Genomic DNA, 14,161 nt, shown 5'->3' on the forward strand with positions numbered 1-14,161 from the left:
ATGCTGGTCACTGTGACCGAGCGGTTCTAGGCGCTTCAGTCCGGAACCGCGCTGCTGCTACGGTCGCAGTTTCGAATCCTGCCTCAGACATCGATGTGTGCGATTTCCTTAGGTTAATTAGGTTTAAGTAGTTCTAAATCTAGGAGACCGATGACCTCAGATATTAAGTCCCATAATGCTTAGAGCCACTTGTAACAGCTCAAACGCCGAGAGCGACAGAAACCACACTGCAGTTACGGGCCTATGCGCTGCTGGCTCGCAGCATTGGCACACGTCGCACCTGTAGACGACACTTCCACGTGAAGGACGCCGAGCACACGAGTGACCGACCTACTGGTTACACAGCACCGGGCCACTGACCACACTCAAGATGTTTTGACGCTGGCGTCCACTTATGCTACCACACACAAATGGGATTTAAACTGGCTTTAAGTGGGGTAGGACGTCAAACGGGCCGACTTATAGCAAGAGAGGCAGCACAGGACATTTTAATTTCCACTGTCTATACTTTTACAAATAAATTCATAAAAATTTCTCATCATGACCAATAAGTATTCAGGATTCACACTGATAGCAGTGGACGTGGAGAAACATAACAAAAGCAATTTGTTTTATATGTGAAATTCGACCATTTTTCCCGTTACCATTGGCTGTATTAATTGCTTTTCTTCATAATTAAGAGAGATTCTTCAATGAATTTTCCACAGCATACAAATCATACTTAAAGGAGTATAAAACTCTAGAATTTATTTAATTTATGAGAAAATGATTGAGTTATTACATTTTAAACTTCATGTTTACAAAAACTAAAATTTTATAGTTAATTATCCCAATTTTTAATAGATTGGGAAAATTCTAGAGTTTTGCATTAAGGAGTTTGTGTTTAATAAGAATACCAGGTTTGATAGTAATAGGATATTTATTTTGGATGCTACATGTACCTAAGTACAGAAAATTGTATTTTGCGAAAAATGTTCGTTAAAGTTTCTGCTTGTATTTGGCATAGTTTTAGAACTGTCCAGCACCAGAAGCAGGTTCTTTTTCGTTTTCAATATCAGTTTCCTTCCTCTTCACATTCCTATGATGCACTCTTCTTGATTTTATGACCTCCAAAAATGATTTATCTCCTTTCACTACACGCTCTCTGTCTATCGCATGCAAATCTTTGATACTGTTCACTCCGGGCTTAATTCCCATTGTCTCTAATACATATTTCCTAATTTGCACACCGTCATGAGAACATGAAACTGCATCATAAACGCCCATAGCAAGTGCATTTCTTTCCACAAAAACTGTTTTTTGCAATCTTTCCCATACACATTGGTTAAAACTTTTCATTTGGGTTTTGGGTACCACCATGAAGGCATTTCTTCAGTAAGTTTTCATTTGCAAGGTCCCTGAATATAGGATTGATGGCTTCCATTACAACAGTTGGTAGAGAATTTCTATGATGATATTCTTCACCAGCAGCAATTGACGTTTGGTAGCCACACCATGATTCACTTCCTTTTAGGCTTAAGTTGTGGATAAGGTTATTGTCTGTGGGCATTTTGTGAAAGTATAAGGCCCAAACTGCTTGCTTCATATTTTTCAAGTCCCCTGTGTTCCTTCTTATTGCCAAACCATAATATGTCTGTAGTTTGTCAATTTCTGCATCCGTCAGTCGCTCTCTCCCTTTTATTCCCTTCCCATCAGATAATTTTTTTTCCTGACAAATGTTGTCTCAGCCTTCTAAGTCTGGTGCCAAGTCTTTTCTGTACATGTCCCACACATTCTAACTTCTGCACAATAGTCTCAGCTCCATATGGTGCACACTTTTGAACCTCAAGGAAAGCTTTACTGTCACCGCCACCAAGGTACTTCACATAACGCAGGCCACGGGAGGCAACAGATCTGGTAAACAAACTTACAACTCCCTGCACTTCCATACCTCTACTTGAGCCTTTATAGTTCATATTACATACATGAATTGCAATTCCCTTTCACACAACTATGACAAAATTTACTCAGCACTTCAACATCTAGTACATTACCAGTGTCAACAGATGTTGCTGTTACAACACCATTCAATGAAGTGTGCCCTCTTTTCTGCCAGGTACCATCAAAACCAGCCACTACGTCCCTGTCACCATCATTTTCGACAACAGATTCTTCTGCAGCACTTTTCACTGAAGATTCTGCAACTTCTTTTACAGCCTCAATCAGTAAGCCATAATACCTCTCAAACTTTGCTGGAGCAGGAGGAAGATTCATCACTGCACAAAGTGTTCTTGCTGCCTTCTGTCCCGTAGCAATACAGCGCATGCCATATTCTACCCTCAAATTCACATCATAACCTTTGTTTGCGATTTTAGATGTCATGCAAGACGCACCAACGTTGCGTTTGCTGCATATCACAGATAAGTTCGTAGCAAGGCCTTTCCTGGTACTCTTATCTTCCACCAAAGAAACACACTGAACACCAAGGCAATGCTTGCACATAACATTGTCCAATATTAATTGTGACAGTATGTTAACATCAACGATAATATTACATGAACCTTCGGATTCACAGCCTCTATTTTCATTAGCAGCAAAAACAAGTTTCCTTCTAGAAGCACTCGGTGGTGAATTGTTTACTGGCTCTGAGAGGTTACAGTCTTGAGCCACTGGTGTAACATTCGTTGTAAGACCCTTTACTGTGTATCTGTTGCCGTGGTGACGTTGTTTACGGTTGAAGCAACGAATGCTAGGCATCCTGTGCGATAATATGCCACAAGCGAACACAAAACAACGCAGCAAAATGAAAATTGTGTCGAAAATCACAGCACCACACTGCACGCCTTTCAAAACATAGAACAAACAAAAGCAGCTATCAAAACAGTGCATGTCGATAGCAGCAGAGAAAGTATAGGTAGCCCTTTGTTTCACATACGACTATCTTTGGCACAAATATTACATTCGAATTCTACAGAGCGAAATACACTTAGGTATGACAGAAGAATGCTGTGCAGAGGGGCGTGGCGCTGCACCTTCATACACTTAAGACCAAATTACGTACCTTATAACTCTTCAAATATATATGTTTTATACATCAAATTATTCAGGAAGATGTGCGCTACAAAATAAGCATATTTTTGAAAAATTGATTTTTTTAAATTTTGGCGTCCTACCCCCTTAAACAGCTTGTCGGCAAGTCAGACGATCCACAGTCCATTTCGTTCATCACCAGACCTGTCACACTGCCTCAGCCGCGCTGCTGAGCGACGACCACAGGCCGAGTGTCGAACCTGGGCACAGGGACGCCAGGCTGCCGCCGCATCACTGCCCTGCAGCCGTCACCAACCGGGCTGCCGCTACTGTCCGAGGGACTACCTGCTTCTACAAACCTACGTGTGGGGGCCCGAGGATCCCTTCCCATTAGCTGCAGTCTGTCTCAGATGTGCTGAACCGTACCTGCTCGGGTTCATCAACAGAGCGCTCTATCAACTGACTGGCTGCCTCCTCCTTCCACTCCAGTGGCAACCTTCAGCAGAGAACCACTTGCCCTCTCCTACCCTGCAGTTAAAGTCTGCTGCAGTGGTTTCAACTCTGCTCGGAGCAGGAGTCTGAATGACTGGAGGAATGGTAGCCTGTTCTTCCTCCAAAGTCGCGACCAGAGAATGAAGTCTAGGATCTGGAGCGAAGTCTATTTCTTAACTCATTCCAAAGGTCGGGACTCTGGGCATCTCAGAACATTTCAGGAATCTTACGGTCCACAAACCATTGCAGCAAATATGAACACATGTCGGACCAAATGACATTCTTGTATCGCCCCGTGGTCCAAGTCTTATGGCTTTGACATCACATTTTCGTATTACATACATTTGCAACACTGATGGGTCACTTCGTCCATAAACAGCCCTTTTGAATCTATCCCAGGGATGTTCAATTGGGTTCATGTCGGGCCACTCTAGTCGAGCGATGTCGTTATCTTCAAGGAAGTCATTCACAAGATGTGCACGATGAGACCGCGAATTGTCGTCTATGAAGACGAATGCCTCGCCAATATGCTGCCAGTCAGAGGATGGCATTCATGTATTGTGCAGCCGTTACAGCGCCTTCTGTGACCACTAGTACCGTACGCCAGCCTGGAATTCCAGGTCACCCTGCGGTTCCCAGCTTACAGAGGTCCTTTCGTGTTGTTTTGATGACGAGAAGGTTTGCGAGTGCGACATTCAGTTCCACAGTGACTTTTGCAGCTGTCGTCGTCCTTTTTTTGTCACAATCCTCTCCAGTGATCGTCTCTGACGATCAATCGAGATACACATTCATCCGGGTTGTGACTTGGTGGATGATGTTTCCCTGTATGTGGTATAAATCTTCGATATGGTGCCTCTTGAAATTCTAACACTTCAGCTATCTCGCTTACGGTAGTACCTACCGTACGAAATGGTTCAAATGGCTCTGAGCACTATGAGACTTAACTTCTGAGGTCATCAGTCGCCTAGAACTTAGAACTAATTACACCTAACTAACCGAAGGACATCACACACATCCATGCCCGAGGCAGGATTCGAACCTGCGACCGTAGCGGTCGCTCGGCTCCAGACTGTAGCGTCTAGAACCGCACGGCCACTCCGGCCGGCGGTGTACCGTACGAGAACCAACAGTTTGCCAACGGTGGAATTCATTTACCTCCTACATAATGCACTCACAGTTGCACAGAATCCCGTTCTGACCACCACCGATACTTGCACGATAGAGAGGACACTGCACAGTTGCCGTTCGTGGGCAAATACAACAGCGCCACCCGCAGGGTTGGAGACCGTCTGCTTTTATGGTCAGGCATTCCTTTCTCATGGGCTTTCCATGTTTTTATTGAATTCCTGTACTTCCAAATGTGAGAATATAGGTCACGACTGACTTTAGTATGACATATTGTCTTATTTGCTGCAAATGCATCTCAAATACACTCCTGGAAATGGAAAAAAGAACACATTGACACCGGTGTGTCAGACCCACCATACTTGCTCCGGACACTGCGAGAGGGCTGTACAAGCAATGATCACACGCACGGCACAGCGGACACACCAGGAACCGCGGTGTTGGCCGTCGAATGGCGCTAGCTGCGCAGCATTTGTGCACCGCCGCCGTCAGTGTCAGCCAGTTTGCCGTGGCATACGGAGCTCCATCGCAGTCTTGAACACTGGTAGCATGCCGCGACAGCGTGGACGTGAACCGTATGTGCAGTTGACGGACTTTGAGCGAGGGCGTATAGTGAGCATGCGGGAGGCCGGGTGGACGTACCGCCGAATTGCTCAACACGTGGGGCGTGAGGTCTCCACAGTACATCGATGTTGTCGCCAGTGGTCGGCGGAAGGTGCACGTGCCCGTCGACCTGGGACCGGACCGCAGCGACGCACGGATGCACGCCAAGACCGTAGGATCCTACGCAGTGCCGTAGGGGACCGCACCGCCACTTCCCAGCAAATTAGGGACACTGTTGCTCCTGGGGTATCGGCGAGGACCATTCGCAACCGTCTCCATGAAGCTGGGCTACGGTCCCGCACACCGTTAGGCCGTCTTCCGCTCACGCCCCAACATCGTGCAGCCCGCCTCCAGTGGTGTCGCGACAGGCGTGAATGGAGGGACGAATGGAGACGTGTCGTCTTCAGCGATGAGAGTCGCTTCTGCCTTGGTGCCAATGATGGTCGTATGCGTGTTTGGCGCCGTGCAGGTGAGCGCCACAATCAGGACTGCATACGACCGAGGCACACAGGGCCAACACCCGGCATCATGGTGTGGGGAGCGATCTCCTACACTGGCCGTACACCACTGGTGATCGTCGAGGGGACACTGAATAGTGCACGGTACATCCAAACCGTCATCGAACCCATCGTTCTACCATTCCTAGACCGGCAAGGGAACTTGCTGTTCCAACAGGACAATGCACGTCCGCATGTATCCCGTGCCACGCAACGTGCTCTAGAGGGTGTAAGTCAACTATCCTGGCCAGCAAGATCTCCGGATCTGTCCCCCATTGAGCATGTTCGGGACTGGATGAAGCGTCGTCTCACGCGGTCTGCACGTCCAGCACGAACGCTGGTCCAACTGAGGCGCCAGGTGGAAATGGCATGGCAAGCCGTTCCACAGGACTACATCCAGCATCTCTACGATCGTCTCCATGGGAGAATAGCAGCCTGCATTGCTGCGAAAGGTGGATATACACTGTACTAGTGCCGACATTGTGCATGCTCTGTTGCCTGTGTCTATGTGCCTGTGGTTCTGTCAGTGTGATCATGTGATGTATCTGACCCCAGGAATGTGTCAATAAAGTTTCCCCTTCCTGGGACAATGAATTCACGATATTCTTATTTCAATTTCCAGGAGTGTATAAAGTAGTGGATTAAGACGCCATCTAATTGGGTTCAAATTTCACAGATGCCATACCTCGACACAACTTCTGTACTGCTTCCGCTCGTCACATGTTACAAATTACTGTGCACTGGTACCTGTTAAAGGAGCTGTTCCACGTCTCGTCCTGGCATTTGAATACAATACTGCACCTGCCTCTGCAGTAGGTTAAGAATTTTTTCAAACACTTTCGGATCATTTAGTAGTAGGACTGCTGATATTGTTAAAAATATTGGGAATCCTATATATCGATATATATGAAAGATGTAATTATAGGATGTCGATGTATCGAAGAACATATCGATATGTCGACAGGTAAAATATTGGACGGACCGGCCAAAGCAAATATCGGCTGCACATTGCAAACATACTGCTGGTTTTCGAGCTGTATATTTAAGTATTAATTTCTTAAGTATTAATTTCTTATTAGATATTCTGTAAATCAACAAGTTAGCAGCCTGCATATCCGCTTCAGAGCAAGAAATGAAAGGAAAACATTGCACGTTGACGCTTGTCGATAACCGCTTCGCTAAGAATGGTGACTGCATGTAAGTGGCAATATGCATTCTCGTACTTAAACATATGTATCTCCAAAAATATTATTTGTAAATAAGTGAAACTTGAGAATATTATGTACAACAAAATGCTTGATATTCCATGCAATTTTTGTTTCGTCGCTTACCGTATTTGTCCAGAACACTTCGTCTCGATTTCCTGGTCTATCATTTCTGCAAACGCCAACCACCTAGCAGTCGTAGTATCAAAATTGCATGGTGAAGCTACACGTTGCGGTTTCCGTTGATGGCAGCCAGCGCCGATTATGCCAGCATTTCCCCTCACACGTCTCCGCTCACCGTATAGACCATTCGTGTCCTTTGGATTTTTGTTCATCATTTTCAGCAACTATTTTTGAAGATGTCGATGTGCAGAAATAGCACACTAGGTGAGCTACATATTTGTGTGCTATTTCTTCACATCGGAAATCTTATTATTTCATACACACCTCCCTCACCCCCCCCCCCTCACCCCCACCACCACCCCTACAGTCTGACTTTTTCTTTGTGCCACCTATACTTGCTTCTCACAGTCAAAGAGAAAGATTCCAGAAGATGAAGGCTCAAAAAGAAATAAGACTCCTTCCCATAGTGAGAGTAAAATTATGTCCTAATACAGCTTAAAAAGGACGACTACAAATATTTTCCGAAAATTGTGAGAAAAATATAATATAAAATAAACATATCGACACTCGATGTTACCATTTTGATGTCTATATACCAAAGAAAGAAGTATCGCCAATATATATTGATATTTTCTTGGAAAGAACATTAATATTTTATCAGCAGCCGTATTTCATAGTTCTTGACAATACTTTTTAATTAGCCGTTGCAGTTCTTCAATGGTATCAACGGGAGAGCTGTATGCTTCATTTTCGTACATGGAATGTATTTGCAGTTGCGAATATGGACGACCTTCAGTTGTCTAATGGAATGTGCGAGACCTGGACTCGAATCCGAATTTCCCACCTGTGCGAGCGGTCGCCTTATCACTTCGGCTATCTGGGCATGCTTCAAGGCCAAAGCCAAACTTCCGTATGTCATCGTCCATGTGTCAAAGTTTGGGTCCGGCAGTGAGTCGTGTTCACATGACCTAAGTGGTTCACGTGACCACTCATGACAAGTGAGAAATCTTGGTTCAAGTTCTGGTCCCGCACAAATTTTCACTGTCATCATTCCGTTATACAACAGAAGCTTTCCCATATTTGCAATGTGATTTCGTTCCGTGTATTTCATAACAGCTGCAGTGCTCGTTCCTTCAGACGTGCATGCAATGTAATATTGAATTTCACTTTTGGAATAAGCCCCAACAGAAAAATCCAGAGGACAGAGCGCAAATTGTTTGTTTACGAAGGCATACTTACTGGAATCTACTAGTGTATACTTCCACATACATACTCCTCAAGTCAATGTACAGTGCATGGCTGAGGGTACGATGTACAACTACTAGTGATATCCTTTCCTGTTTCAATATCAAATAGAGCAACGGAAAAACGACTATCTCTATGCCTCTGTGCGAGCCCTGATTCCTCTCATCTTCGAGGTGATTATGTGGAATGTACACTAGCAGCAGTATAATCGTTATGGAATCAATTTCGAATGGCAGTTCCCCAAATTTTCACAAAAACGGTGCTCTAAGAAAGAACGTCGTCTTCCCTCGAGTGACTGACCAAGCATCTTCCTATGAATGATTTTTGGCCAGAATGGCTACTTTTGTGAACCGTGACTGTCTGGCATAATTATTTATTTGTAATTTCAGCTACGAGTCACTTTTTTATTTTTTTGTTTTATGTTTAATCTATCATAATACAACGAGTTTCGAGCATATTCTGTTTATCTTCGGGCATTTATACATACATACATACAGCGAAATGTTACTTAACAATAAACTGTCTTAAACTAGATTAACCTAGAACGCTTTGTCCATTGTTTGTTACTGTAGTGGTTGGTGTGGCATTTGGGGGGAGGGGGGCAGTGGACGGGCAGAAATCGATGTCAGTGATGTCATCTGCTGGTTTTTTCCCTTGTGGTTAACTATACATGATATCACAGCCTGTATAGGATGCAGACAGTTTTGTATCAGGTGTGTGTTACGAAAATAGTGTGAAAGGCTTTTTTCTGACAGTTGACCACTTACGATTTCATCACCTTACAGTCTCACTTGCATCACTGGTGTAATGGCAGAGCTGTTGAGGAACATTACACTATTGCACATTGCATTTTGTCATTAATTTCCGACGTAATTCACTGCACAAATTGCTTCGACATACATGTAAACGTTATGCACGTACCACAAGATGTCGGATTTGTAGCATGTGAGTCAGTATCGATAATCGAGGTTTTGTATCGATAGTCAGGGTACTGACAGATTTGTAGTCATTTATCTACATTAATACATCTTGAATCTATTGAGTTAGAACTGACTTAAGGCTGTTGAAGAATTTTGAGTTTCTGAGTTCGGTTATCTTGTCATGTTATCTCCTTGCTTTTTATCATGTATGAAAATTTCCATTTGTTCCATGATACCCATTCCCTTACTTTTTCCTATTTCGTGTAAAATTTCGAGGTTGTCTTCGATTTTCAAAGGGTGGCCTGTGCCTTTAATGTGAGTTTCTACTGCTGATTTGTTACGTTTATCAAGTCTGTAGCAGTCTAAAAGTTCTTTGAATCGAGTTGTCAAATTTCTGCCTGTTTGGCTGATATAGTATTTATTACATTGGCTGCAAGTAATTTTACAAATGACAGGTGCAACAAGACTTGTATCTGGTGATTTTATATTGTGAATGAGCTTCCTACTTAGGTTGTTGTTGGTGATGAAGCCGATGTTTACTTCTGTGTTTTTGAATAGTCTTCCTAATTTGTCGGATACTATTCCAAGATATGGCATTTTTACATATTTGACTGCTGGGGAACTGTCAGTTGTGAGTGTAGTTTGATGTTCAGTTTTTTTTATCTGTTGTGACATGGTATTATTTAGAGATGGATCATATCCATTGTTTATTGCGTTATGTGTTATGGTTTGTTGGAGTTATTTATGTTGAAGTGGAAATTTGTGTGATCTGTACAGGATTGACCTATAAGCAGCTTTTTGGTGGGAGGTGGGATGTGTAGAGGAGTTTGGTATAGTGGTGTCAGTGCTAGTAGGTTTTCTGTAAACGCTGAAAGCTACCTTTTGGTCTTGTTTTGATATTTTTATGTCAAGGAAAGGTATGGAGTTTTTCTCTTCCTGTTCAAGGGTGAATTGAATATTTTTATGTAGGCTATTGAATTTTTTAAAAAGGTTTCTCATTTCATCCTCTGTGCCATCAAATAGAATGAGGGAGTCATCTAAATATCTCTTATACAATTTAACTTTGCTTGTGATGTTATCATTTAGTGTCAGTATTTTATTTTCTATATGGTTGATAAATATATCAGCTATTAGGCCACTCAGACGGCTTCTCATAGCTAGTCCTAGGTCCTACATTTAAATTTTATTGTTATGGGAGAAGCAATTATGTGAGAGTACTTAATTAAGTGTGTCTATAAATTCTATGATTTCTGGTTTGCTCATTGTCTTGTTTCTCAGTAGGTTCATTTTCATTATCTCAACTGTTTTACCTACACGTATACCGCTGTAAAAGTTTACAATATCTGGTGATATAAGCTTAGCTTGAGATGGTACTGTCAAATCTTTCAAACTGTTGGTAAGTATATAGCTGTTCTTTACGGAATATGATTTTTCAAATGTGTATTTTTCTACAAGTATGTCATTTTGATCTCTCATTAATTTGTAGGCAGGGTTATTAATTGAGTTCACAATTGGCCTGACAGGCATGTTGGTTTTATGGACTTTTGGTTGTGCTTTGAGTTTAGGGGCTGTTGGGTTCATCACAATAGGTTCTCATACTTCGTTTTTAGTGAAAAGGAAGTTAATGTTGTTGAGACATTTTCTTATTTTAGCTTGAAGCTTTGGTGTGGGGTCAACCCGGACTTCATGTATGTGGTTGTTTGCAAAGAATTCGACTGTTTTAAGTATATAATCATCTTTAAACATAATAACTGTTGTGTACTCTTTATCAGATTTTACTGCCAGGCCATTATGGTTTTGCAGTTGCTTGTTGATTGATTGAAGTACATTTATTTCAAAGTTATTTGTTTTTGATGCTTTAGTGGTTATGTGTTTTTGAATAATTTTATTAGTCTTGTGGTTTATTACTGTTTGTTCAGTGTTGTTAAGTTTTGCAAAGTCACTGGCTATCTTTGGTGAGTATATGGTGTCTTTTATGTTGTGATTGGTGCTAGGATTTATATTATGCTTCAAACCCTTATTTAGTAGTGTCAATTCTGTCTGACTGAATTGAATGTTAGCTGAATTTACAACTCTTGGGAAAATTTGTGGGGGTTACTGTTCTTATTTACGTATTTACCGACAGGCAGCTTGTTTCTCTTTCTCAAATTGTCAAGCTTCTTTTGATGAGTGCTGTTTACTTAATTTATGTGTTCTTTATTGTGTTTCCAAGGATATCATGGAGTAATGGGATCTGTGCTGGATGTGCTAGTAACATTAATTCCAGATATGTGCTGTAAGATAATTTGTTGAGGTCTTCTTTCTTTTTATATAGTTGTTTTACTTCATATCTTAGCCAGAACTTCTCACCTCTACCTTTATCAAGTTGTGCTGAGGTAGATTTACAGTTAGTCTTAATGTTCACATATTTAGGTACTATGTTTTCTTATAGACAGGCTTTGTTGAATTTTGTATCAAGACATGTTTTAAGTAACTTTAATCTAATGTTTCTGTATGTACGAAACACTTACCACTTGGCTGGTTGAATCATAATTATTTTCGGCCATAATGGCTACTTTTGTGAACTGTGACTGCGTGGGATAATTATTTTGTTGACGCCCACCCACATAGGGAGAAACGACCGTCATAATAAAATGGAAATGAGAGTTCGCACGGAAACATATAGGTGTTCGTTTCTTCAGCGCGCTGTTCGAGACTGGAATGATAGATAGTTATTGTGAAGATGGTTCCATGGTCCCTCTGCCATGCACTTAAGTGCGATTTGTGGAGTATCGGTGTTGATGTAGATGTAGCTAAACTAAGCGTGCACTGCCTGTGGGTACAGAGACAGCGTGCTCACCAGGTCGGTGTGGTAGGCCCAGTAGGTGGCGAAGCCCTCCTTCAGCCAGAGCACGTTCCAGAAGTCCGGCGTGACGAGGTCGCCGAACCACTGGTGCGCCAGCTCGTGCGCCATCGTCGTGACGGCGTAGCGCTGCGCCGCAACCGAGCTCTCGGCCTCGTCCACCAGCAGCGCCCGCTCCCTGCGCCGGAGGAAACCGGTTGGTCATCAGCCACTTAAAATTTCTCTGTCTAATCAGAATTGAAAAGAGTGGCCTGCAAGAGACACTGCCCAGCACGTCTGTGCAAAACTTCATCGGATTTTCTCAGTGGTTTCTACCGGGCGGTTATAGTTAAACTTTCCCTATTTAACACGTTATTGTGCGAGTAGCAAACTTGGTAGCCTTAATGTCAAGGACATGAGAAAGAGAAGTAATGCAGAATCAGTTCAGCTGAAAGACTTTTAATGTGCTGCTACAGTACATTATACCATTACATGCTGGTATCATTACTGCAACAAAAGAGGCTCAATATGGCGAGCATCAGTGTCCGGAAGAGGCTGAAAGCGCAGCACTGCATTCTGCACAGCAGAAGCAAGCATGTCCGCGCGTATGCTGGCTACCTCTCTCGATATGCTGCGCTTCACATCAGCATGTGTGTGAATGTTCCCCTGATAAACTCTGTCCTTCAGGTAGTCCCACAACTGGAAATCGCAGGGAGTGAGACCAGGTGATCGTGCCAGGGAAGAAAATGGTTCAAACGGCTCTGAGCGCTATGGGACTTAACATCTGAGGTCATGAGTCCAACTGAAGTTAAACCTAACCTAAGGACATCACACACATCCATCCCCGAGGCAGCATTCGAACCTGCGACCGTAGCGGTCGCGTGGTTCCAGACTGAAGCGCCAAGAACCGCTCGGGCACACCGGCTGGCTCGTGCCAGGGAAGCATTTGGAAATGATCGGATGATAATTCGACCGCTTCCAAGTGTGTTTCGGAGAAGCAGGTGAATTTCACGAGCGACGTGCGGTGGGGCCCCATCTTGACGAAAACTATTGAGTTCAATGCGTCTCTCTCCTGGCGAGGCATATCGGAGTAACGCTGGCCAGTCATACTGCACGCCTTTGGTCCTCGAGCCCCAACCTGTTCAAGAAAGAACGGGCCAATGATGAACGCAGTCGTGAAGCCACACTGTATGATGAAACGTTCACCATACAAAGGAAAGTCATGCACAGTGACTGGAGGTGAAGACCCACACACAAGGCAAATTCTGTGTATTCACCTCATACGTTAGAGAAAAATGAGCTTCATCTGTCCATGGGGTGGTCCAGGGCCCTCGTCAACTTCAATCCTTGCGAGAAAGTTATGCGTCCTATGCTGCAAGCTCCTGTACAATATGGATCTTGTACAGATACTTCTTGAGGATGGTTCGGAGCACCTTATGTACAGTGGACCATAGGATGTTCTACTGTCGTGACACAGCACGCGCACTGCCTGACGATTGGGAATTACTCGCAGCGTTGTCTGCCATAGGAACAGCGATGACATCAACCACCTGTGGCGCAACTGGTCGTCGGCCCCTTTCTGGAGCGACGCCCAATTCTCCAGTCAATTCGAACTTCTTCATCGTGCTCCGCACAGCAGGTGGAGAAAGAGGACCCTTCCGTCATCCTTTCAGCTGGCGATATTCTCGAAGTGCAGCTGCAGCATTACTGTTGTTTTGATAACAGAGCTTCAGCAATAATAACCTGCTCCTTTTGTCTGAGCTTATGTTGATATGTCAACAAGTGCTCTGCGACCAGCCAAGTGCGTGACACTATGAATGACGATGACTGATCACGGCACCTGGTGGCCATAACTGGAATTGGATGGTGGCGTCGTGACCCATGGAAATCATACACCCCATACTTCGGACATTAAAGCTACCAAGTTTGGCACTCATACGGTAATTAGTTTCCGTGTTATAAGGTGTTAAATAGGGAAAGTTTAATTATAACCATCCAGTACAATAGTGACAAAAAGTATGAGGCGCATTCAATAAGTAATGCAACACATTTGTTTCTAGGCCAGTTTCGGTCGAAAAAAATATGGAATTTATTGCGAGACATTGCACAATACTCTCGTTA

The 14,161-nt window shown here is 43.5% G+C and overlaps 1 protein-coding gene across 4 annotated transcripts in view; it reads right to left on the reverse strand.

Annotated features, from left to right (window-relative positions):
* The window catches only part of LOC126199070 (aminopeptidase N-like), a 585,568-nt gene that overhangs the window by 223,092 nt on the left and 348,315 nt on the right, over nucleotides 1-14,161 (reverse strand). For all 4 annotated transcript variants that reach the window (XM_049935786.1, XM_049935785.1, XM_049935787.1 and 1 more), the window contains exon 6: nucleotides 12,059-12,239. In XM_049935786.1, the coding sequence (XP_049791743.1) occupies nucleotides 12,059-12,239 (181 nt within the window). The remainder of the gene's footprint in view (nucleotides 1-12,058; nucleotides 12,240-14,161) is intronic.

Source organism: Schistocerca nitens, chromosome 8, assembly GCF_023898315.1.
Source record: "Schistocerca nitens isolate TAMUIC-IGC-003100 chromosome 8, iqSchNite1.1, whole genome shotgun sequence".
Taxonomy (NCBI): Eukaryota; Metazoa; Arthropoda; class Insecta; order Orthoptera; family Acrididae; genus Schistocerca; species Schistocerca nitens.